Source organism: Manis javanica, chromosome 2, assembly GCF_040802235.1.
Source record: "Manis javanica isolate MJ-LG chromosome 2, MJ_LKY, whole genome shotgun sequence".
NCBI classification, from domain to species: Eukaryota; Metazoa; Chordata; class Mammalia; order Pholidota; family Manidae; genus Manis; species Manis javanica.
This window is the reverse complement of record NC_133157.1, coordinates 143,311,276-143,336,531: the sequence shown is the minus strand read 5'-3', so window position 1 is coordinate 143,336,531 and position 25,256 is coordinate 143,311,276. Positions and strand designations below refer to the sequence as shown.

General features: G+C 35.8%; 1 protein-coding gene across 6 annotated transcripts in view; it reads right to left on the bottom strand.

The window, feature by feature from the left end:
* Window positions 1–722: 722 nt before the first annotated feature.
* Window positions 723–25,256, bottom strand: part of PLAG1 (PLAG1 zinc finger) — a 67,873-nt gene continuing 43,339 nt past the window's right edge. For 2 of the 6 annotated variants that reach the window (XM_073229533.1, XM_017677405.3), the window contains exons 2-4: window positions 10,907–11,005; window positions 8,037–8,395; window positions 723–7,525 (exon numbers count right to left, since the gene is read on the bottom strand). In XM_073229533.1, the coding sequence (XP_073085634.1) occupies window positions 6,268–7,525; window positions 8,037–8,278 (1,500 nt within the window). In that variant the 5' untranslated portion in view covers window positions 8,279–8,395; window positions 10,907–11,005 and the 3' untranslated portion in view covers window positions 723–6,267. Of the gene's footprint in view, window positions 7,526–8,036; window positions 8,396–10,906; window positions 11,006–18,421; window positions 18,526–25,256 lie in introns of all 6 variants that reach the window. The other 4 variants (XM_017677404.3, XM_017677406.3, XM_073229534.1 and 1 more) reach the window with 4 other exon arrangements.

The following is a 25,256-nucleotide window of genomic DNA, read 5'->3' as shown; positions in this document are numbered from 1 at the left end:
CTTAGTGGTAAACCATAAGTATAAAGTTTTCATTTAACTGCACAAAGGAAACGTCTTTTAGTCCCATTGGGTCTATTCTGCAATAAGCAAGCTGCATTTCTAATTACTTCTACATAGGGAGTTCACACCTTCAGTGTACTAATTCCAAGCATACTTTTTCAGCATATTCTAACTATAAAAAGCAAAAACATCTTCCTTCTATAAACAGTCCTTAAAATATTTCATACGCATGAATTGAAATAAAAATGTATTTAGAATTAATGCTAAGCACAAAGAAGTACTTTAAGATTTGTTCGAATTAAGCATGTGAAAAGAGGAATTGCCAGCTTTGGAATAACTCTTCATTTTCTTTACCTCTCTGAGAGTAGGGGAGCCTCAAAAGAGGGAAGTCACAGGTAAAGAAGGAATTTTCGCATTATACTGAAAGACGTGCTATGAAGTACATAAAAAATTGTTTCTGCAATTGGTTCCTGAACAATTAACTGGATTTTCAGAATTAATCTCTCTCTTTCTGAAGCTGCATCACTGCCTGCTGAACTGATGGGTTTTTGATGAAATGATGCACGCTCATTTCTTTGGTCCAGATGAACTGTCAAGGGAGGGTTTTCAGCAAAAATGTTAGACAAACACCTCAAAGGGAACTTGTAAAGGGATGATTTATAGTACTGACAGTAAGTGGTAAAGGAATGCTTAATGCCAATTTTATCTCACATGAACAAGAAACTATCAGTTTATACATTCTAGCAGCCTTTTTGGAATTCTTTTTTGAATTCTCACCTGGATTAAAGTTTTGATGCATGATGTTTTTACTTTTTTATTTACAATTTCTATCCTTCCTTTAAAGGTACAAGTTTTAAAACAAAAGAAACCCTAGAACTTTACATTTCATTTTGACAACAAAGATTTGTCCTAGAGCCAGCTATGAGAATCTTGCATTTATCAAATGAGAAAATATTTAAAATTCAAAGTGAAGGAAAGATAAAATTCAAATAGAAATTTATCATCTATTAAAATTTCAGTAAGATCTACATTATCTAAAGTCATTCTATAATTTTATTCATATATTTTGTGGAGTTCACGTATCTTTTTCTTACAGCAAACATAACACTGTAGGCCACAAGAAGCTGCAGTACTATTGTTTAATTAGCAGCAAATTAATATTTTATATCTGGGTAACTGGACAATAAATAGCCTGCTTCTTTGGATGTGGATTTTTAAAATGTGGTATCACTGCAGCTTAATAATGTGATTGCTATATTACAGAGCTTATACACACACAAAAAATACGATCTTTGTCTATATTTTATACAAATACAACAGTAGTTTGTGAATACATTTTAAGTACATGATATACATGATAAGCCACTTGATTTCCCAATATCACAGAATAGCGATTTTAAATGCAATAAAAATATACAAAATTCAGCCTGGAATGCAGATTTTTTTCTTTTCTATTTTGACTCAAAACTTTATCATTAGAACATATTTAGAGTACTAGTCCAAACACTTTTTCATCAGCTAAAAATACAATTTCAGCAGTCCAGCTTATGTTCAGGCATGATGCAATCCATTTCCTAATGGATTCCCAGTTTTTGTTAAATTCAAAGGCCTGTTAGTAACATACAGCATGTTCTTCACTCCAAACCATATTATTAAGCCCACTTTTCATTTTGAGTCACCTTGTGGATAAAAGCTGGGTTTGTTCTGGTAACATTTGCATGTCCAAGATTTCCTTTTGCAAGTGCACATGAATACATTGTGGTGGGTGGTGTAAAAGTTTGTTAACGACAAATTAAGTCACAGTATAAAAATATATTGTACACCTTTACACCTAATGTAGTCCTTTATTTCCTATGGATAAAAAAATATGACTGAACGAGACAGAGAAGTTTGTAGCACCATGAAGAGTTGTATCCCAAGTTACATTAGCAGCATGATCCAAAATAATATTGAGGGAGTGTTTCTGAGAAGATAAACATTCATTCTGGTTCATCTGTACCACTGAGCTTATACAATGTGTTTCATACATTAGCAATAGTTCTGTCATTTCTAGAGCTAGAGAACTTACCAAAAGACACTGCCTTCCGTCCTCAGAGGGCTGAGAATGTTGTAGAAGGGCCTAGGGGTGATGTAAGCATGCCTTTGCCAATGTTGATAGTATTTTGTTTTATGTGATCAAAAAGGAGCTCAGGATGAGTTTTTAGCATGAAACTACGCAACACAACTTATGTGGATCTATTGAACCACAACAGATGATCTGTGTTGCAGACGTCGTTACTGACACAGAGTGAGAAAAATAAGACAAAGCCAACCTAGGCACTCATTTGTCAGAGATAAGTCTGCCATTGCTAATGAGGAATATTCGACATTTAGAAGATCTCCTCCAATGTCAGATGGATCTCAGTAGGCTAGAAGCAACTTGGGTGAACTGGTATTTTTTAATTTACGTAGTGGGAAGACAGTGTGTTTTGAGACACGTAAACCTTGTAAAAAAATAAACCATTGTAAAACCTTATGAAAAGACACACACTGATCCTGTGCAATATAGCAAATTGATAAGAAAACACTGTAAAAATGTACCTGTTTAAAATACCATCTACCATTTCTGAACACAAAGCATTATATATCAAAGGTCTACATATATATCATCTAATGGCACTTGAAACAAATTATAATAAGTCTTAAAATAAAAGGCATAACCTATAAGAAAGTTTCTGTAAAGGTTTAGATTCATTTTGAAAGTGCTATATCTTGTAATATGTGTAGTATAGAGGTTGACCAAGCTCTATTTTTTAAAAAAATATTGGCCTATATATGTATTGCTTACTAGATGAATGATCCTGAAAATATGTACTCTTTAACATTCATTATTAGCTTAATAAAGCAATCAGCTCTGGCTCATGTTTCAGTCAGTATATGGTTTTTAAAAACCGCTACTGCCCAAATTAACACAATATATCACTATATTCCACAATTGACTAAGAATAATAAAGCACAAGCAACAAATAGGCAAAAATACACAGCTTGGAAGAAACACTAAATGGAATTTAAAAGTTGCACAAAGAATGGTGCATGACCAGCCAGGACAACTGAAGTCTTGAAAAACTGAACTTGGTAATAGGATTTTAAAATGCAAATTTTAACAGTGACCAGTAACTATAAGGATATTTGCATATACCCATGGATAATATTGCTTACAGTGAGTGCCACAATTCTTCCACACGCATGCTTCCATGTCTGGTGATCTAACTGGTACATACACATAGAAGTTCAAACTGAATGAGGTTCAAAATCTTGTCTGAGGTCCCGATTCTAATTTTTACTTAATGATAATCCTTTTTTTATTTTAATCAGCAAAGGCACTACTAGAAATTTCAAAGATGGTGATTCTGGCCACTGAAGAATGAAAACAGCATTGGCAATAATTATTTTTAATCGCATCCAGCTGACATAAAAACTAATGTCAATTTCCTTCTAGAAAAAATAAAAGCCAGTTCTGTGTTACACCCTTGTTAGAACATTTTGCAATCAAGATTAATGAATCTGCCTCATGTTTGATAAAAATTCTCTCAAAAAGGGCTTAGTGACCAGTACAATCAGTTTAAAAAACAAATTAGCTGAATTCCCTCTTACTTGGAAGTGTTATTTCAAGTCTGTGGGGCAGCATCAGGCAAAGAGGTGTATGTATGAAAATTAAGACTCCACAATTTTAACACTGATGCCCTGAAAGATGTGCCTCCATGTATCTGAATTCCATGCAGGGCAGAGAATTAGGCTAAAAAAATATATACATATATGGCGCTATTCCCCACTTTCAAAATGTTTTTGTTTAGTAAATCCTGGTACTCCCTTTTAAATTTTTTATTAGCAGTGAAATACAGCCTATGAAGGCCACTGTCTTGGTTCATTACTTTGACTTCTCCTTAAGCAAATTTTAGACAAAATAAAGTAGTGCTTCCACACTTGTATTTGTGATTTCTATTTAAAAATAGGTTTTCTATTTGTGCTCTGTCACCAATTTTTTTTTAAATGGTGATTTAAGCAATATTGAACACTAATCATTCAACTAATGATTTAAGTAAGCAATCTGTTTCATAGAAACTAAAGGAAGCAGTAATAAAGCAGAGCTAAAAGCCTACTTTCAGAGCAAATATTCTCCTAATCAAAAGCTTAGGAGCAATTTGAAAATTTTAAAAATGTATTTCCTTATTAACATATATAATTTTAATGCCTTTGGAACACACTTTCTTATAAAATGTAATTTTTAATAATAAAATTTAAATACATAAGTATAAAAACTACTGCTCCTAGGATTTAAAAAAATAGGAGCATGATAAAATATCAGGAGGCAAAGCTCCTCAAGAGAGCAACTCTGATTCTATGAAGTGCGATATATGTGTCTGTGTGTGTGTATATATATATATATATAATATATATAGTGAAACCCCCATTTACATTATTACAATTTACATTTCTTCACAAATTATACTACTCCCAAATATTTTTAAATAATGTATTATATTCAGTAATCTGCACTCATTTTTAGAAATACTTGGTAAACATTGCAATCTGCAGTGATAATTGGCCCTATAAAAGGGAAAAGAAGCTTTCATATAGGGCTAATGAGTGCTCAGAAATATTTTCTTTTAAAGAGATATATACTCTTCTATAAACCTTCCCCCCTCATACCCTCCCCAACAGACGGTCCCAAAATAAGGTGTTAACAAGTGCTTAATAGATATGCTTCTTATCTCAACCGGTATTTAGAAAAATATAATTTGACCTTTGAGATTATGGCGGTTGTCTAACATGAGGAAAGCCCATAACCGTTTTATTCAGTGAACACAATACTCTTTGATTGTTACTTTCACATTAACTAAGATAGTGCTTGTTCTGCTTTACTTTTCCCCCTCCACAAATTCAACTTATTTGCAACATTCCCATTTCCCACAGATGTGTAAAAGTGGGGTTTTACTGTATATATTTTCAGTTACTTAAGCCTTTGTAGTCATTCCTCACATAGTTTTCTAATGCAGTTAACTTTAAAGTCTCCATCCGAAAATAGCAAGGAAAGATGAATTAACACTGAGTAAGAAAGATACCATGGGGGCAGGACTGTTTTGTTTTCTGCTTTGGGCTCTTAAGGGAAAGAAAATTGTATCAAATTCAGCAAGAAGTGACGTGAGCGATATGCTTTTACTTTACTTCTAGAGTCTAGTTTTCAACCCTGACAACAGGGGACATGATCCCTAGACAAGATCCCAAGTTGAACTGTGTATTTCACATCTTTCTGCTTAGGCGTCTACCACACCAGGTAAGCTGAGACAGTCCCCTCTGGGATAAACACACTTAGCATCTGTGTTCCACAATGGCTCTCTCTACATTCTGGACTAACAACCAAAATAAAATTGCTGGCTGCACTTGACCCACCCTTTGGCCATGAAAGGTGGAAAAAGATTAAAGAGATCTATCTACTGACTCTGAAGACTCCAATGCCATACACGATTAGTATTATTAAATGGAAACAGAGCAAGTTAAGAAGGTGGAAACGTGGGAAAATATCCTGCATATTAATTTGAGGCTATTAAGTAAAATGGAATGCCGTGTCACCATACTAGGAGTCTCTTTGCTGTAAATACTGGTGCTTTGTGTTTAGGTTTTGTTTTCCTTATATGTGCATAATAATGATGGCAGATATTTGAGCCAGACAATAGCAAGTCTTCAAAATATACTGACCTGAAATTATGGTATAGCTAACAGGCATGTGTTATCTCCCCAACTGGATTCTTAATTCATTTGAAACACTTCCTTATAAATCCACTTAAGAGGCTAGTAAAAATTTAAGAATTCTTGGGTTATTCATATATATTTTAGAAAACTTATATTCTACTACAAATTTTTTAATGAGCCAAATGTCAAAAGGTACAGCCATTGTTGTGGGACAAAAATGAAAAATTTAAGATCTCAAGGTAATCTGAACATGAATTTTGTAAGACTTTACTAACAATAATGGTTTTCCTATACAAAAAAAAAAAAAATCTTAAAATTTGACAATTGGCAGTGAATCAGGACAAAATACCCAGGTAAACATAACAGGTTCCAAAGTTCACTTAAAAAGCTAGTCTCTATTTTATACTGGCTTAATGAAAACTGGTACTATACAAAAGCAGAAGTTTTTATACTGTCTTAAAGCAGGCACTAAAATAAAAATGGTCATCTAAGGCAGGGCTACACATACATTTTTGTAATAAATCCACGTCTCGAACCCTACTGGAAAGCTTGATGGAAACGTGGAAGGGTGGTGCTTGTGCTCAGACTACTGGTGAAAGCTGCTGACAGTGAGTGCAGGGACCCCAGCCCGATAGTGTTCGCAGGATCCTGAAGATCCTGGGTCTGTGGGGGTAGCTGAGACATAGAAGAATGTGCTTCATCTTGGGAATAACTCATTCCAAGGCTCCCTACTGATATAGGATTATAGGGAGGGCCATTTAATGGTATGAAATTAAACAACTGAGAAAAATCCAATGCTGGTGTGTTTAGAGGGTCACTGATAGAAATGGAGCTTTTTGACAGGGAGAGGTCCCCTGCACCATCATCGAGGGACCCAATCTGAGGATCCAACCCTAGTTTAGATGACGATGCTTGAGAATCCTGGGACGAAGACGGCATGCCACCTTGTAGCTCCATCAGATAACTCTCAATTTCCCCCTTTAGTGGCTGTTCTTTTTCAGGAATAGAAATTGCATATGAGGTAGAACTGAATGGGTATTTGAAAGAAAGGTGGTGAGAAGGATGAACAGCATCCATATCTATTGGGCACGTCATTCCCAAAGGTAAAGTTGTGATCATTTGGTGGGCAGATCCCGAGCTCTGCATCGACTGAAATGGAGTGTTATAGAGGTTTAACTGCAGAGTGTTTGTGAATGGCTTTGATAACAGTTCACTGGAAGGTAAGGACATCACCGGAAGGAGCTCATCTTTTATAGGCACAGACACATTGCAGGTGAATGGATCCAGAAAGTCCACCGGTTCTGTTTTGACCTTCAGCAGTTCTTGATTGTGACTCTTCTTCATGTGTCGGGTCAAGTGATCCTTTCGCCCAAATCTCTGTGCACAATACTGACAGAGGAAGTCCTTTCTTCCAGTGTGCACCACCATATGTCTCCGGACATCTTTCCGGGTGTAGAACCGGCGATCACAATGCTCGCACTGGTGCTTCTTTTCTTTAACCCCACCAGACGACTTGCCTGCATGAGATTTAAGGTGCTCCAGAAGCACTCCTGTGCTTTCGAAAGTCTGCAAACAGACCTTGCAGGTGAGGTCACCACTTGTTGCAGCATGCAAGGCCAAGTGACGCTTGAACCCAAGCTTGGTGTTGTAGTTCTTGCCACATTCTTCACACTTAAATGTCTCTTTGTTAGGGTCATGTGTATGCAGGTGATTCTTCAAATGATCTTTCCGGTGAAACATTTTCTCACAATAATTACACTTGTGGGTTTTCTCAGGAGAGTGAGTAGCCATGTGCCTTCAAACACAGACATATTCTGTAAGTACCATGACAAAGACGGTGTGCATTCACTTTTCAAATGGAAGCTAAACTACTATGCTAAAACAGACTTTCCCTAATAATGGACACTTTTTAACTTAACATATACTACAAGGATAGTTAATACACCTAAATACTGCAGAACTTGAGCCATTTAAGTTGCCACTTTAGTTTTCGCTGGTTTTTAGCTATTAATACAAAAGCAAATGAGCAAGACTGAATACTCATGTAAATGTCCTACTTTCTTGTAATTTCTTTGCACAAATGGAAATTCTACTCTCATTAAGCATTTCATTTAATCAAGTCCAAAGACACTAATGCATAAAAGTATGTGATTTAAAATACTAAAACTAGCCAATGTCTAATCTACTTAACATTTCCTCTCTGCAAATCAGCTAAAGAATGTGTATACAAATAAAAACGTTTACAATGGCTTCAAACGGCCAACATAATAGAAAATATAATCTGAAAGACAAATAGAGTTTAATACCTTTGTAATTTGTACTTAGAAACAAAGGCCTTGGTGCAGTCTTGTTGTATGCACTTGTAGGGCCTCTCTCCTGTGTGAGAGTAGGAGTGAACCTTTAATTTCTCAACACTGTTAAAGGCCTTGTCACACAGTTGGCAAGGAAAGTTTTTTCTTGGTTTGGTTTCACCACGCTTACGTTTCCCTGAAGGGACTTTCTGGGTATCTCTTACTTCTGACAAATCACCAGGAATGACAGTGGCCATCGCAGCCTAAACCAGGCCTTCTTGTTGGACACTTGGGAACTGCCCAACTCCACTAAATGATTTAGCTTTAGGTGGCTTCTCAAGTTTCATGTGGTCGTAAAAGAAAGCAAAAAGGGACTGGAAAAAAAAATAAGAAACAACTAGTTTGTAACTAAATTTAATTTTTAAAAGTTTTATTTGCTATGTGATGCTTTTGAATTAAAAAAGAAACCATAAAATGGGTTCAGCTGGTCTATTGTAATATCTGTAGGTTTCTTTATATTTGTCAAAATACGTATTAATGCATTGCTCAGAATGAACAGTTCGTACATCTGAAATTCCACCTGACATGCTGTACTTAGGGGAAAGCAGTTGTGATTTGGAAACTCTCAGCAAGCATTAAAACATGACGCTAAAAAGTGGCGCAATTAAGCTTCAATTTTTAGAAGAGACTAGAGAACACAGGTATGGCTAAAAACATAAAAATGTTTCTGCTAATATTTTAATGTCTAAAAATCATTTTAATTTGTGCAAGTCGGCTTCAGTCACACTTTGTATTCTAGGAAAATAGAGGTAAGCAACTGAAAACTCTTTTAGGCACCCTGTGAACCATCAGTTCATGGAATAAGTACTTACTTAATGCACAGACACTGGAGGCCTGAAAGAGTTGAATGTACCACCCAAAGAGAAAATTTGCTCTTTATACCAGTGTCATCACACACAGAGGGAGTTCTGAGACAAGAGTAGAAACGATTCATCTGGCAACAAATATACTACATTCTTGAAATGGTAAAACCTTCTTGTGTTATGTTAGGTGGGGATCGTGACTCCTTGTCATCTGGGAGGAAGGATTTGGTTGAAGTAATTTGCCTCACCACCTTTCACATAATAGAAAATATTCTGTTCTTTGGGCACACTGGGATTAGGGAATGAGCCAGTCATCAGGCCTCCCAAGAGCTGAGCACATCAATCTTTTATACCTCCGTGAAGCACACCACTAGGACTTTCGGCTTAGAGTACAACACCTGTGCAAAGGACACATCGATATAGAGATGTTTCAGATTGTAAAAAGGTATGTCAGAGATTCAATACGCTATCAGTGCTGTGAGAGAGAATATACATATTTCATGGCAAAGAGTATGTCTACTTAAACAAAAAGTTTTAAATTAATTGAAATCTTTGAAATTCATGTACAAGAGACAGTAAATATTAACTCTGTTTCTCAGAGTAAGAAATCAGCTCCCCAAAGATCCAGTTGATATGAGTTACATGATTCCTCAAGGTTCATGAATGCTGGTCTGGCAATGTACTTTCAGAGACACAAATAATAATGACTGAAACCTCTTTCAGAAAGATCTAACTTTTAAATTAAAAACTGAATGTGACTAAATGACTATTACCAACTACTAGATGATTGGATTTCTCACTTTATTATGTACTCAGAAAAAACTCCAAAACCAATTTCTGCATATCGTTTGCATTTTGGCACCAGACAGACACTTATTTGCCTTCACAAGATAGAAGTAGATACCGACTTTGGCAGATTCCAGTTATACTTTAGCAGGGGCTTTAACTTCTACTTTTGTAAAATTAAACGTGTATTACAATAGATCCTATTGTACTTTAATGTAGAGGCTATCACTAAACAGACAAAATAAGCAACTATCCACTCATTTGATTAAAAGGTAAAGCATTTTAAGGGTAAGGCAATCAGAGTTTGGTTCATGTGTCTTTTCTTCACGAGCAGGTAGATGCAGTAGGCCTTCCTTCATGTTGTTCACATTGTCTAAGTCTCCTTTGCAGTTGGACAGTGAGAGTAACACAATTAATTCCAAGTGACATTACTAAAATGCTAACAAAAGATGTTCCCTCTGGTTTTAGATTTTCTGAATCTCAAGGACTTGTTCTTTTCCTATTATATTCTCATTCAAGAGACAGCTTCTCCACCTTTCTCAGAAACAGCTAAACAGCTATTCTGCTGTAACCAGTAATGACACTGTAAATTGGTATAAAGCATTCTGCCAAGGCAGGAAAAAAGTAATTTTGACTATTCATTTTCCTAACATGATGCTTTCATGAAGCTATTTAGAACATTGGGGAACAAGCTGATAAATTTTTCAACTGTAAAATCAATATGGAATGCAAAGTACTTAAATCCCTGTATAAAATATCTGAAAACATTTCAAAGACTGGTCATATTTGTAATTATTGTGCTGTGAGATCCAACCATAATGGGCAGAAAATTCCAGTTGAGAAAAATGAAAACATCTAACTTATTGAAAAAAATGTATTAACAGTGCACCATGAAACAATACACAAATGTTTAATTATATGAAAATTGTTAATACTCAATATGTTGTAACAAATGAATTCTGTTATCTTTGGATGTACATACTGAGCAATGAAGAATTGCATATTTCAAATATTACATTTTTCTAAGACCAGCTGAAATTTTTTCATGGCTGATAATATTTTTTTATCTCAATGTATAACAAAACTCAAATTAGTTATAGGTGCGTTTAAAACTACAGGATAAATATAAGGTTGTGAGCTCAACATCAAACAAAGTCTACATTCATAATACACATATCAATCAAATACTTTAAAGATACATGCAGAGAACTGTAGGGATTTTTGTTCAATGCATACCTGAAGACAGATGGAAAAAGCCTCAGACCTTGATTTTAGCCAGTCCCATTGACTCTTCGTAGAAGAGAGCAGAATCCAGTCTTTCCCATTTTGACCAATCTATGAAATAAAAAATACGAATGGACTACACTCTAAATGGAAACAGTATGTAAATGATGGAAAATAAAGGATAAAAGAATTGCAATTTCATGGCACATGCTTCCATTCCATACTCTGCTGATGAGACATGCATTAATTTTCACCAATTGCAAAGTTTTATTAGTTCTAAGCACATTTACATGGGCAAATAAATGCAGAAACAAAAAGTAAAACAGTATTACCTATATAAATGGCATTTTGTGATGCTGAATGACTCCCCACTTTTTTCCCAAATTCAATTTAAGTTTTAAAAATCTAGCTTGCCTACTGAGAGAAGTGGATATTAAGTACTATTTGTAAAACAAATTGATCAAAATTTCATGAAGCTTATAGGTTTAGGAAGAGACAAACTTAGTTGTCTTTTGGAGAAAATGCATTGGAACCTCACCAAATAGCAGACTCCTGATGAAAGCACTCACATGCCCCCATGGCACACACCTGTGTGACTTGGGCTTCTCTGAGCTACACTTTTGTTAACTGCCACACCTGCCAATTTATTTCTCAGAATGCTGCAAGGATTGCTGAAATGTGGCAATAAGTCCGTGCTCTTTAGATTTCAAAAGCATGCAAGGGAAGTTAAACATAGGTTTGCTACAGGAGAAGAGGGTATCAGGAAGAAAGCATCATTTGGTTTTAGGAGATCATTGTTGAAAAATCATAAAAAATCTCAAAAATGCCTATTAGTAGCATGATCTTCAGTGGACTAAGGACATAGAAAAAATATCTGTTAATAATTCTTGACTTATAAGTAAATATCAAAAGAATAATGGTTGAAAGGCAGAAAAAAACTAGAATTATCACACTGTACAGGGCACAGAGAGATTAGTAAATTCTGAATATTTTGAAGATGAACAATCAGAAATCATGATTGCAAGAACTTGAGAGGAATAATATAAATCAAATAGTTAAAATACAATAATGAAAGGATTCACCAATGAGAGGTTAAATGGAAATAATTTTACTTAACATTTTAGACACAAATCTAATTTTCCTGAAATCAAATTTTCACATACTTTAAGAATTTAAGGATATATACATAAAATATTTAATAGAGGACATTCAAGCATCATTACAAAAATACTAAGGGTATATTTGAAAGCAGCATTATTCTCATAGTTTAAAAGGCAAGAAAAATAAAAATTTAGACTAATAAAAGATATTTTAAAAGTTAAAGCAAAAGCTCCATTCTTTTGTAAAGCACAGGACATGCATAAATGGAAGAACTGAATTCTGCACATCAAAATTGCAAAATAATAAAATTAACTTTGTAAATACTTACTTGCCCAGGGCACATACTGAGGTTTTGGTGGGGTAATTAAGAATATGAAAGCCTGTTTTGTGTATTATGTTACTTTAATAATATAAATACCTTACAAGTGTAGGGTGTTTTCATCTCTATTACCTCCCTGGAACTCAATGGACCTGAGAGGTGGACACACTTAACATCAGCCCCATTTTAAGGTGAGAGGCCCACAGAAGCTGGACACCTTGATTGCATTTGTGGTCAGGATGGGGCTTATGCCCTAAAACTCTTATTTCAGTCTTATTCTGCTGCATTCTAGAAGGGCAGGTTGGCAAACCACCTTGTAAATGGATAAATTCTACCATTACACTTAAAGACAAGAAGAAGGGATAATGTCTATTTTCTCTATTTGAGCTGCCAACATGATCTCCAGAGGAAATAAAGTTAAGACCTAAAAAGCTTCTTTTAATAAAGACAGTTTGCAAGTAAACTTTTAAAATATTTTCTCATCTTTTCCTAATCAATATTTTACTGAATCTCAAATACATTTATAAAAATGTTTATTTATGGTTACTGTTCAATGGCATTTATAATAAAAATCCTTTAGAGTCAAAGTATTTCAACACAGTTTAAAATTACATATCTTGATTTGAAATATTATAATAGCCTACAAACCACCCATTACGTATTTTACCCTCTGAAATAAAATAACAAAGCCATCATTTTCATTCATTTAATCACAAAACATAATTCCAAAGTCATAGTTAATTTCCCTAAATTCAACCTAACTATTCTGAGTCCTTATGAGGGGCCAAATAATTTTAAAGGACTGCTAATTATTTCCCCAAAGGAAACTAGAATCTGGTTAGAGTTCATTATTATTTTGGCTTGATGCAATAAACATAAAAAAATATATAGCTGGCATTATGTAGTCCTAAAATGTTGACAAAAATTATCTGTGTATTTTCTTTTACAGGATTAAGAAAAACTTTTAAAAAGCATTGCGACTACTATTCTGCAAAGACTGCAACAAAATGTGTACTCCTGTTTTTCCTTCTTATGTATCAAAGATTGGTTACTGTGCTTGATTAATGCTCTTCTTTGCCTTGATCTAAAGAATAGTGAAACAAAGCAGAAAATGTACATATACCCATTTCAAACCACCCTGATGATGATACACTGCACTTCTGAACACCCTTCCAGTTTTTGCTGATACCAGGACAGACATTTTTTCCTAGGGCAATTTTGCATATAGAAAAACAATAATTAAAGGGAATATTGTATGTGTGCACACACACAGGCTTATCTTTCTATGCTCTACATTTTAAAACAGCGACTCACAGAGAAAAATAAGCAAAAATGAATCATACATCAGAGGGTCTACTAAAACAAATTCCTATGAGGATGCTGGCAAAAGAACAGGCCTGTACTGAAACTGTTCCTATACTTTAAATTCCACAGTTCTGACAGTCATTTCTCTATCAGCTATGAGTTTTATAATACTTACCTGCATTAACAATTCTTCCATATTTAATTTAAAAGTCAAAATATACTTTGCTAATTAAGGGCAAATGACATGAAACAGCTTTATTTTCCCTTACGGTAATCATAAAACACCATTAGTAAACAATTCAGAAAAAGTCAACATTTGCTTAAAACATGTTTTTCATATAGAGTAAATATGTAGGTTGCAAAAGGAAACTTAGCAGTTAATACCTTATGTGTCTAGAACACAACAGAGCTTTGAATAATGTGAAATAAATTTACAAGATAACAACATAATTGAGGATAGTCAATTTTGAAGAAAGGGCAACAGCATATTTAGAACACATTTTGATCTTGTATGATAATGTGGAAATTTTTACAGAATTCAATTTCTGTAGGTCTATAAAGTCACTTATTAATGCATAATATAAAGAAAAAATATCTTGCAACTATAAAAATCTAAGAATTAAAAATAAGGAGTATAGGCAGCATTGGGGCAGGAGGTCTATCGGTTTTTTTCACTGCTGTTTCCCATAAAAAAAAAGTAAAATTTTGTTGAATGACTGAAAATAATTAGAGCAAGATAAATGTATTCCAGCAACGAAATGAACTATGGGCTTGATCAACCACTACAACAGACACAAGGCAGAAAAAACACACCTATATTCAAGTAAAAAATAATACACTATGGATACAAGGGGATGCAAAAGACTAAATAAGCCACTAGAAAGGTATTTTTGAAATTTCGCAGCTATTTGTAAAGTCTTAGTTTAAAACAATAGCAATTATAATAGAAGCTGTCTAAAATGCTTGCTTCAAAAAACACCTTCTCTGATTCATCTTGGTGCTAAGCAAACAATTAGTTACAAGTAGAAAATATCAATTTGATTCCCATTCATAATAAAAATTTCTAAGGTGGTACCTGCATCCATGCCTGGCACAGAACAGGGAGGGTAGATGGACAGTTAGGTTAGATGAGGCTGCAGAGGCTTTGAGAGAACACTGAGGAGCAGCCATCCCCACTGAGGAGCAGGAGATGCGGCAGGGTTGAGCCTGCACCTCGCACATCTCAGCAGTAGGCAGGTAGGCACCCAAATAACTCATTTTATACCCAAACTACTGACAATTACATATTTATTTTCCTAGAGCAGATGTCATACATAGTAAACTAAAACAAAGAAAAAAAAAGGATACCTGTTTTGAATTACTTGTATTTGATATGTTCAAGTTTTCAGCAATTCATTAAAAAGCAGTTCTGGCACACCCTTCAGAAATTTACCACAAAATTTAGCCTTACTGATGTTTAGAAAGCATTATCTTTAATAAACTACTAATAAAAGCCACCAGAGAAGTGAGGAGAAATAGTAGACCTATTTGTTTTCAAGAACCAAAAGGGTGTTTGATATCTTGATCTGGGTTATGGTTACATAAACGTATACACATGTTAAAATTCATCAAACTGTACACTAAGATTTTGTGCTTTAGTGTATGTACCTGAATTAAAGAAATTTTTTTTAAAAAGAACCAATAGGAAAAAGTCAATGAATTCCAAGGCAAAACCAATGAATCTCAATGTGAGTTCAACTATCCGTACTAATTAGGATGTTCCTTTTTGGGCTATCTGGAACCTGGGTGTGGCTATTTATTTCATTTTCTAGAGTACCCAGAGAGAACAAATAGTCAATCTGATGAAGATGGAATATTCAAGTGAATTTTACCTTCCAATCCAGAAATATTTTCCTTTGTTAATTTTTTAAGGAGAAATAATGTCATGTTAGGTTAAGAAGTTTTAATTCCCTTTTAAAAGCTCTCTTTTATGATCCATAACTTAGAAGTTAGCATTTCATTTCACAACTGTGTGGGAGATTTTTCTCCCTGTGACTGTATATTCTTATAAAGATAAAAGAATAAAAAACACAGATGGGTGGTACACTAGAGTATTTTCATTCTCTTCACATTGGGTAACTAATCAGTACTTACAAACAGGAAATGAGAGAGGAATTGTGCAAAAGAAAAGGAATGACACCTGACAAAGCAAAGAATCGTAATTACATCTGAATACAAAGTAAGATTGCTTAATCAAAACTTTATTTTTACAGATTTTCCTGTTTTTTTGGGGGGTGGTGGTGGCATAAAGCATTTCCAAAATATTGGTGCTCTGGCTAGGATCACAATGCAGGGGACTCACAGGTCAGCTCAATCTGAAAATTGGATATCTCCCAAATTGTGATGAATTAAAAGTTCCTGTTACCACTGAACCCTTAAATTCTTGGGGCTACAACAAAAATGCTTGACACCAACTATAAAAATGATCACACTGAAGAACCCCAAACATTTGGAGGACATGCGTCTATTCATTTATATTAACTGCCTCATGTTGTTAGAATTATAAACACAGCATAATCTGGGTTTCATGTTTGAACTCTCCAAGCACTCATACTGAATCTGCGCATAAATTCAAATGGGAAGATGGAAATAGTACACATTGAAACAAAAGCAATGAGGAAAGGAAATTTTACTTTGTTATAAAAGCTCATGCAGAGAATTAGTTTTAAACCATCTTTAAGTGCAGTTCAAAGATTAGGCATGTGTTATGGTATACAACAAGGTATAACTATGTTAAGTGGTGCAAAATCTCAAGTAGCACTAAACAATATTGTGAAAAACAACCCCTACCCAGGTAAGCTTCTCTAGGTGCCATCACTCTGTCCTCCATGATTTACGCCTATGTGGCTGTCCAGGACAAGACCACTTCTGCAAACAACCACTTTTATTTATTCCTATATAGTTAAAGGTAAATAGGATCAGTTCTAGACAAACATGCCCATTCAGGGGTGGCCACCCCACCTCCATCTCCAGAGGACCCACGCATACCACCAGCTGTTACAACAAGAAAATTGAAAATTATATTCCTTGACCGATTTTACTTGGGTGCAAAACTTTACCACTCTTAGCCTTTTACTCCTATTACAGACTGGAAAGCCCTCGAAATTACCTGTCTCTCCCTGGGATTTTAAATTCATCTATGGAGAAACTGTTATTCATCCCTCTACCCTCAACACCTTGTCAGTGCCCTGGCATGTCACGGACATTTGGAAAGTATTTGTTGAACGTAACTATAGTCCCTTTAAGGAACCAAAAAAGCAGGTAAACATGTTTTGGGATTTTTAAGGCCCAAATCTGTTTACAGCAAGCTCAGAAGTCACACCCCAACCACCGAGGAGTCCATCCTGTTCCTGTCAGTGGTGTCAAAAGCTAGGGAGACTTGAGCGCATGGTACCCAGAGGTCCACAGGTGGCCCAACAAGCACAGAGATGCACCGGGCAGCACTCAGGTGGCCTGGGATTTCAGCACATTTCTGCTTTCAAATGTTCTATTCCACAGCTCCTTAAGCATAAGAAATCTGTATTGGTTACGATTTATTATCTGGAAAGTCAATGACATTTTACAGAAAAGAAAAAGGAATCTTGAAGAGGATATTCTTCATGAGAAATTAAAGTGTGCGGATGACACTGAAAAGAGTAAATATTTGCATGATTACAGATAGAAGAGAAATCAAAAAGGAGAAAATCTGTATAAAAGTAGTTGGCTAAGTCAAAGTAATGAGACATTTTTTCTTTTCCTAGCTGCTAAAGAATAGCTTCACTAAAAACAAGTACAACTATAGCAAAGTAGAAAAAGAAAAATTCATAACCTGTAATGCTGAAAAACCATCAACTTTTAGTATATTTAAGATATATTTATAATAAACAAATGACTAAACTTCATGCTACCTTGATTATAATGCTTTATCACCATATAATGATGTAATTAAGAGAATTTAAGCCAAATTACTCCATATGCCTTTTATTTGATTATGAAGCTCTGTTTGTGCAAAATGTGTGACTTTCCAGGTCTGGGCCCCTGCCTGCCACTGGTGGATCTTAGGACCTTGAGCCTATCCTCTGGCCTTGACACAGACATTTTTGTTTGTACGTCTTCTCATCCAAGTGCTGAGGGTCCTGTCCTCTACATCTCAGTCCTGTTTTTGAGGTCCTGTTGACAGACTTACCTGGTGCCAAATCCACGTGTGCCTGGATTTCCAAGTATTGCTAGACCTAGATTCTGTGCCACTGAGCTGCATCTACAAGTTGGGAAATCTAGATGCCTCTGTGCCCTTCCAGCAGGGCTAGCAAACTGCTGTTGTGTCACTGAGTTTCTTATTCTAACATCTTTCCCATTACAGCAAAGATAGCTACCTTCCTCACCTGCCCATTGTTAATCAGATCCTACCCCATAGACAGAAAGAGATATAATGGTAACTTGGGATAGTCTACCACTCTGAGCAAGACTCAGGGATGGAAGAACTTAAGAGTCCATCTGCGGGCTATTTGGGGAAGATGAACAAATAAGTTTTTACAGCGGTTTTGCATTTTGTGCACAAAGTAGACTGTTTCTTGCCAATATTCCAATCCTTGCATTAGGCCATAACTATTAATGAAATTCTGCTGAACACAACATATATTGGTAGACCTTAAAATAATAGTAAGTGGCATGCTTATTATGTGGCATGCTTTTCAAAGCTTTTAATGCTCCACCTTATGTTATTTAGAACCTGAAATAATTAATTACTTTGAAAGTCATGCCATATAATGAAAAAAGCCACCTACCTGAGGCCCTGATCCAAACTCTACAAGGTAACCTTATTAATAGACCATCACAGAATGAAGCATTCTGGGTGCCAAATACAGCCAATGCAGCACCAAGAGGCAACCTAAAAAGAAAAGAAGAGTTAGTTTGAAATTCCAAAAGTCAGACCCAATCTGGTTAATGGCATTTGAACCAAATCGTTTTTTATTTGTTACCACCTACTCATATTCTTTATACTGTATCTTTACTGGGAAATCTATCTCAGATACTGTTAGAAACAAACATAAAACAAAAATATTTATAGTACATTGAAAAATGAAAAGTAAACAAATCAGTAACCCTTGATTTACACATTTTCTCACTGAATCACAGTTTCATAATGTGATTGTTCATATTTTTACTTGGTAAAATATTCTAAATCTACTGCCATTTCTCAAAATTGCTGCTTATTTTCATTTATATAGTAAACCATCACTATTTTCTCAATAACAGTTTTCAGAAGAACCTTTTGAGGTGTATTATATTGTTCTGAACAATAGCTGAGGGAGAAATCCTGCCCTAGGAGTGTTTCCCTGAGGCCAGATGTTCCCAGAAAAAGGTGCAAACCACAAGCACCCTAAAATAGAGGCAAAGTAAGGAGACAGATAGTTGCCCAGCTCCTGGGCTAGGCTTTATGATGAGACTCTTATTCATTTTAAAGTGAATTCACAGGTGACAAGTCGAACAAAATGCAAAAAACTCTAAAATATATTCTGAAGTATTAAGTGTTTTGGATTATCCTCAGCTTCATTCTGTGGTGCAGGTAATGAAGACGTACGTCTATGGGCATTAAGCAAGAGAGAGAAGGGATGCCAGAAGTTCTGTGCAGAAGTCACCTGCATCATCTCTCTAGAGAGTCAATGTTCAGTTATATGTGGCTGCCACTCTATTAAGATAATAGCTGACACTGATGTAATGAACACTACAAATACCTATTACACATGGCACTGATTTGAATTACTGGGGATGCAGACATGGGTCCTGTTCTCCAGAAGCATACAAGCTAGTTCTAGTTGTAACCATGAGATTGATACCTTATGCTAAATTAAGCAATACCACTATTAAATAAAATAAACGCTGCCATAAAGCAGTACTAGAATGACTTATCAATAGTAAAAGCAATATATGGTATAAACAAGTGCCAAAGAAGGTCAGAAAAGGAAAAGAATACTATGGATTTTGCCTTGAAGAATGTACAATAAAGAAAGAGGGGAATAAAGGGGTGGGGGGATGCCAGTTAGCTAGAAGAGCTCATAAATCAGAATTGGGGATTACTACAGATTATAAATTGACACTGGCTGGAGTGTTTACAGTTTATTATAGACACTGTAAGGATTCAAATGGGATAAGGGCACTGAAGCCCAAATGGCCAGGGCACCATACATTCATGGACTAATGATGAGAAGCAGGGTGACTGTAAAACTCAGAACAGGTCAAAATCACTGAGAATAAGTACTTAGAGAGCGTGTAATGGGGGAAAGGGGGCAGGGAGTGAGTGCTTATTCCAATGAGACACAGAAGATGGGTGCTGGAGTAGTCCAAAGCAGAGAGCTGAAAATCAGCAAAAACATGCATTTCCTACAAGAAAGGCCACTTAAGTGCCTTCAGTGTTAGCAAACGAAAGGAAGGTAGGCAATAATAGTAGTATAGCTTACTTTCACAGATTCAAGCCATATTTTTTGCCATCTTGTGTTGGAGCCTAATGACTACCACTATGAAATGAAACCAAGTCATTTAAAGGGGGAGGCAGAGAAAGAGCTTCAAAGAGAAGGAAAATAAAGATGGCAATCCCCCTGTACCCCACCCCCCCAAAAAAGATAAAGCTGCTAAGAGTTATGGATACCCCTGCAATTGTAGCATAGAGTTCAGAATTTGGAGAAGAAGACACTGAACTCTGGCACCAAAGAGTATGAGTGGGATGAGGAGGAGTGAGAGAATGGGAGGAGGAGGAAGATGCAACACCGAAATTATGTTTTGCTAGTTGAGTGACAGGAAATGGTTTCCAGCAAAAGGATGCCTTCTTCCCAAAAGCTTTGCATTGAAAGAGATGGTAGGATGGTAGCTGAAGGGGAACCCAGCATGCCAGGTGCCAAAGACAAGAGAGTTTATGTGCAGAGAATAAGGAGGAAGGGAAGAGGACAGCATTCTGGAAGACAGGGCAGACTGGGAGCTGAGAAAAGGGAGAGGTTTTCCTCTTAGGTAAGAATGGGGGCTTCTTTACTGACCTAGGAGGGATGAATATTCATCCTGATAAGTGTTTTGGTAAAAGAGTCAAGGGATACAGTTTGCTTAACTTTTCCAGTGCCAAGTAGAAGGGTCATTTGTCTGGTAAGAGTGAGGGAGGAGCAAGGCACTTGGCCTGGGGACAGTAGTGAAGGTTAGAAAGACACTGTGGAGAATAAGAGAGGGGTCCCTGGGGGGGCATTCTTAAGGGTTTTACACAAACAAAATTTGCCATAAATAATTAAGCTTCCTAGTTTTTGCTGGTGGGAGTATAAACTGTTGAAACTTTTCTGGAATACATTGTAGAAATATGTAATCAAAGCCTTTTACATATTCATATATTCTGTCCTGGTAATTTATTTCTAAAACTATAAGCAAAAAAAAAAAAAAAAGATAAACAAAGCCTTAAATTTAAGCATGTTCAAAAGTTAAGAACAAAAACTTATGTCTAATAAAATTATATATCTATATGATAGAATCTATCTAGTCATTAAAATTCATGCATTTAAAGAATATTAAACCACATGGGAAAACACTGCTACAATACTAAAATTTTTAAAGGTAGAACATAGAATTTAATATCATTCCAATTTTGTAAAGTTGATACAATTAGAACTACTCCTTCCCCCACCCAACAATACTCTTTGGTAAATTAGTTTTACAAAATTTACAAGATACAGGCTTTATTTTTCTTCTATATTTTACAAATGTCTTACTTCTATAATTAGAAAAAATAATTTTACCAAAAAGAATAGTTTTTCAAATGATGGTGCTGGAAAAGCTTGTTGTAGATATATAAAAAGTGGATCCATACTTCATACCACAGATAAACTTAACTCTAAATGGAACACAGACACAAATATAAATCTAAAGCTATAAAAATTCTAGAAGAAAATATAGACAAAAATCTTGTGACAGTCAAAAATTCCCTGGCTACAACACTGGAAGAACAACCCATGAAAGAATTGATACTGGATTTCATCAAAATTTAAAACTGCTTTGAAAGACATTATGAGAATGAAAAGACAAACCACTGGAAGACTAAATGAAAATCTTTGCAAAGTATGTATCTGACGAAGAATTTGTATCCAGAATATATAAAGAACTTCTGAAACTCAACTGAAATATGGGCAAAATATTTGAATCGACATTTCACCAATGAAGGTAAATGGACGGCAAATAAGCACACTGGAAGATGTCCAACATCATTGCTTATTAGGGAAATGCAAAATAATACCACAGTGAGATACAGCTATGTAGCCACCAAAACGACTGAAATTTAAAAAACTGACCATTTGACTGTATCAGTGTTGGTGAGAGTGAGAAGCAAATGGAACTCATACCACTGGCAAGAAGGTAAAAATGGTACAATCATTTTTAAAAAGTTTGGCTGTTTCTTAAAAAGTTAAACATGTGTCTACCACATAACACAGCTGTTTTACACTAAGTATTACCCCAGAGCTAAGGAACCATAGGTCCAATAAAAAACTAGATACAACCCAAATGTCCATCAATGTGTGAATGGATAAAAAGTTGTAGGAAATTCACACAATAGACTATTAATCAGCACTAAAATACATACAGTAACATGGATGAACCTCAAAATAATTGTGAATGAAAGAATTCAGAAACAAAGTACATATTTATGATTCCATTTATATAGAATTATAGGAAATGAACACTAATTTAGTGACAGGAAGCAGCTCAGTAGTTATGTGGAGACAAAAGTGGGGATCGGGAAGGATCACTCACAAAAGGACATGGGCAAATTGAAGAATGATGGTTATGTTCACTATATGTTGGTGGGGATGGTTTCAGGTATGTAGACATATGTCATAACTTGGCAAACTGCATATTTTACATGTGTACAGTTTATTTTCAATCATATCCCAATAAAGCTATACAAAAGGTCAAGTTTTCATATTGAGAAAAACAAAATTAAGGAGGATGAGAAACAAATCTTCATATGAATTCACTGAAATTTACAAAAAACTCAATTTCTGTGAACTGATAAACTAAAATCTTTTATAAGGGCAAGTGACTCAAAATGACTAAAATCTTTCCTTCCCATTCAGAGGGGGAAAAAAAATGAGAGACATATTGGCTTAAATGTTAGAGTCACATTCAGCCCTTACGAGAAAGGACACATGTCTAGGCAGTTTTTAGAGCCACATTCTCAGCTGTTGCCCTTGGAAGAAGCCAGTGCAGTCACCTGTTGCTTTACAGCCTGGCATATCCTACTACATGATTTAAAGGCTCCAGGAATACTCTCTAGCTGGAACTGAGATCTACAAGTAACAAATAGTTCTGGGATAAGTTCCATTTATCAAATACCAAATGAGCTACCCACTGAAGCATTTCAATTCAGCCTCTGTACAGACCTTTTAAATATGTTAATTGGTGGTAGCCATAAAAAAAAAAGAAGCACCATGCTAATTGGTAGTCATGCCTTTGATTAATTAAAAAAATAAGTGGACTAACACTTGAGCCAAGATAAAAAAAAAATGAGCAAGTATTAGCCAAGCATGGGCAGGTATTCCAGGTAGAGGGAATCAGAAACTGTAGGGGATCTGGGTATCTTCAGGCAGTTTGTTATTTTTGGAGCCAAGGGAGAGAGAGAATGAAGCTAAGGGGCTGGAGATGGGTGGAGTCGTCTTGTGCGTCATGTTACCAAAGCCTGAACATTTTAAGTTATTCTAATAATTTACAGATTATTCTAAATCTGTAAATGCAAGTGCCTCTACAATTTGCTCCCTACCCTCCCATCCCCAGCCATGTGTGTAGATGATTCAGAGAACAACCAATCTTTGTGTGCTTTTGTTGCTTTCTGAGACAGAATTAAGTGGTCATTCTCCTTTCAAGTTTTTGTTAGGCTAGCGTTTTTCCTAAGAAATTTTACCTTCCTCAATTTTAACTCACTTGGAACTTTGCAGTGCTTGCTGAACAGGTAATTAACAAAAGGAGCCTCAAGCCGGTCACTGTGAGGCCTCAGGACCCTCCCTCCTCCTCGGAGCCTCAGCCAAGACCTTCTCCACTGCAGGACCCCAGTTTGCTCCCCCCACTATAAGAAGTGCTGCAGAAAGAAGGTCTCTCCATAATCTTAACCAGTAACAGTACTGACAACTGTCTTTATCCTGCTCCTTTAAAACTGACTTAGAGGGGGCCTCAAAACACAAATGCTCATGCTGGTTCACGGAACCTGGAGTGATACAGGGAATAGTGGCTGAGAGCAAAGGACTTGCCTTTCCCTAAGTGTAACTTTGGACAACTTAATCTCTCTTCCGGATGGGAATAAATACTTACCTTGCAGTACCATTAGAATTAAACAAGGAGATGGATGTAAAGTCTTTAGCATAGTTCTGAGGGCTCAAATGCAAAACTACCATATGCAGCATGCTACTCAGAAATAAGTGCTGCCCCCAAATGGCCTGATGTACATTTAAAAATAAGGCTTCTAATACAGAATCATAGCCACTAGAATCTTCGAAGGACAAACAATGGGAATACTCCATGTGAAGAAGACCATGCAATCACATGTAATGTGAGATTTATGTTAAAAGTGATATTTGGTAAAACAGCATACTTTCGATCTTCTCATCTTTGTGACAATAAGTGAAGCATATCTGAAATTTTATGGTGGTCATGGTCACAGATAACCCCAAATCATAGCAGAAATAAGACCAATCTGTATGGAGTGGGCAGTCATTTTGTGTGTTGACCTGAATGGTAATTTGGGTACATTGTGACAATTGACCTTCCCAGGATGGATCAGCCCCTTCTTGTGGCTTAGCTGTGGTAAAAGATTATAATGCACCTGTGAAAATATTAAGCTTACTTAAAATCAGAGAAAACAGCCATGTATTGGAAAAAATGTACTCTATTGAAGCACATGGTAAAACCAAAATTCCACATTGTGAATTCTACAACATGGAAATTCTCTTTTGCATGGCATCTCAAATTAATCCCCTACCCTCATGCTACTGAAACTGAAACGAGTGTTGGCAAGAGGGGTGTGGAACTGAATCCTGTCCTGCACAGCCAGGCTGGTGGAGAGATTAGGTATAGAGGGAAGGTACAGGAAGAGATGTGATCCTGGACTGGAAAAAAATGAGTACAATTAAGACATACCATAATGGGGGCTGCTCTAACAGTGACTTCTCACAAGTGTGTGATTTTTGAGGCTTCTCAATGATTGTACTTGCATTTTTTTGCACTCTTGCTTACTCCTTGCAGAAGACATGTTTCTAAATGTTAGATGTAATTTGAACTAAATAAATTTACATTAGAGTCACCTTGTCAAAGTTACCTTTAGCAACAACACAGTCTGTGTCAAATTTATGCATAGGTATCTGCCACAATACTAGACTTGATTGCTTTCATTTGTTTTTAAGAATTTTACTGGCATTGATCTTAGTCAGAATGAATGATACAGAGACCTGACTATGTATTTTCCATGTATTTATGCAATTTTAGAGATGACTTTTGGCCTATTCGAACCTCAGAATCTCTAACTGCAAAGAAGACAGTCAATTCTTAACTAAGTGGGATAACTGGGAAATCTACGGTAGGAGGCCACAGAAAATCATGGCTAAA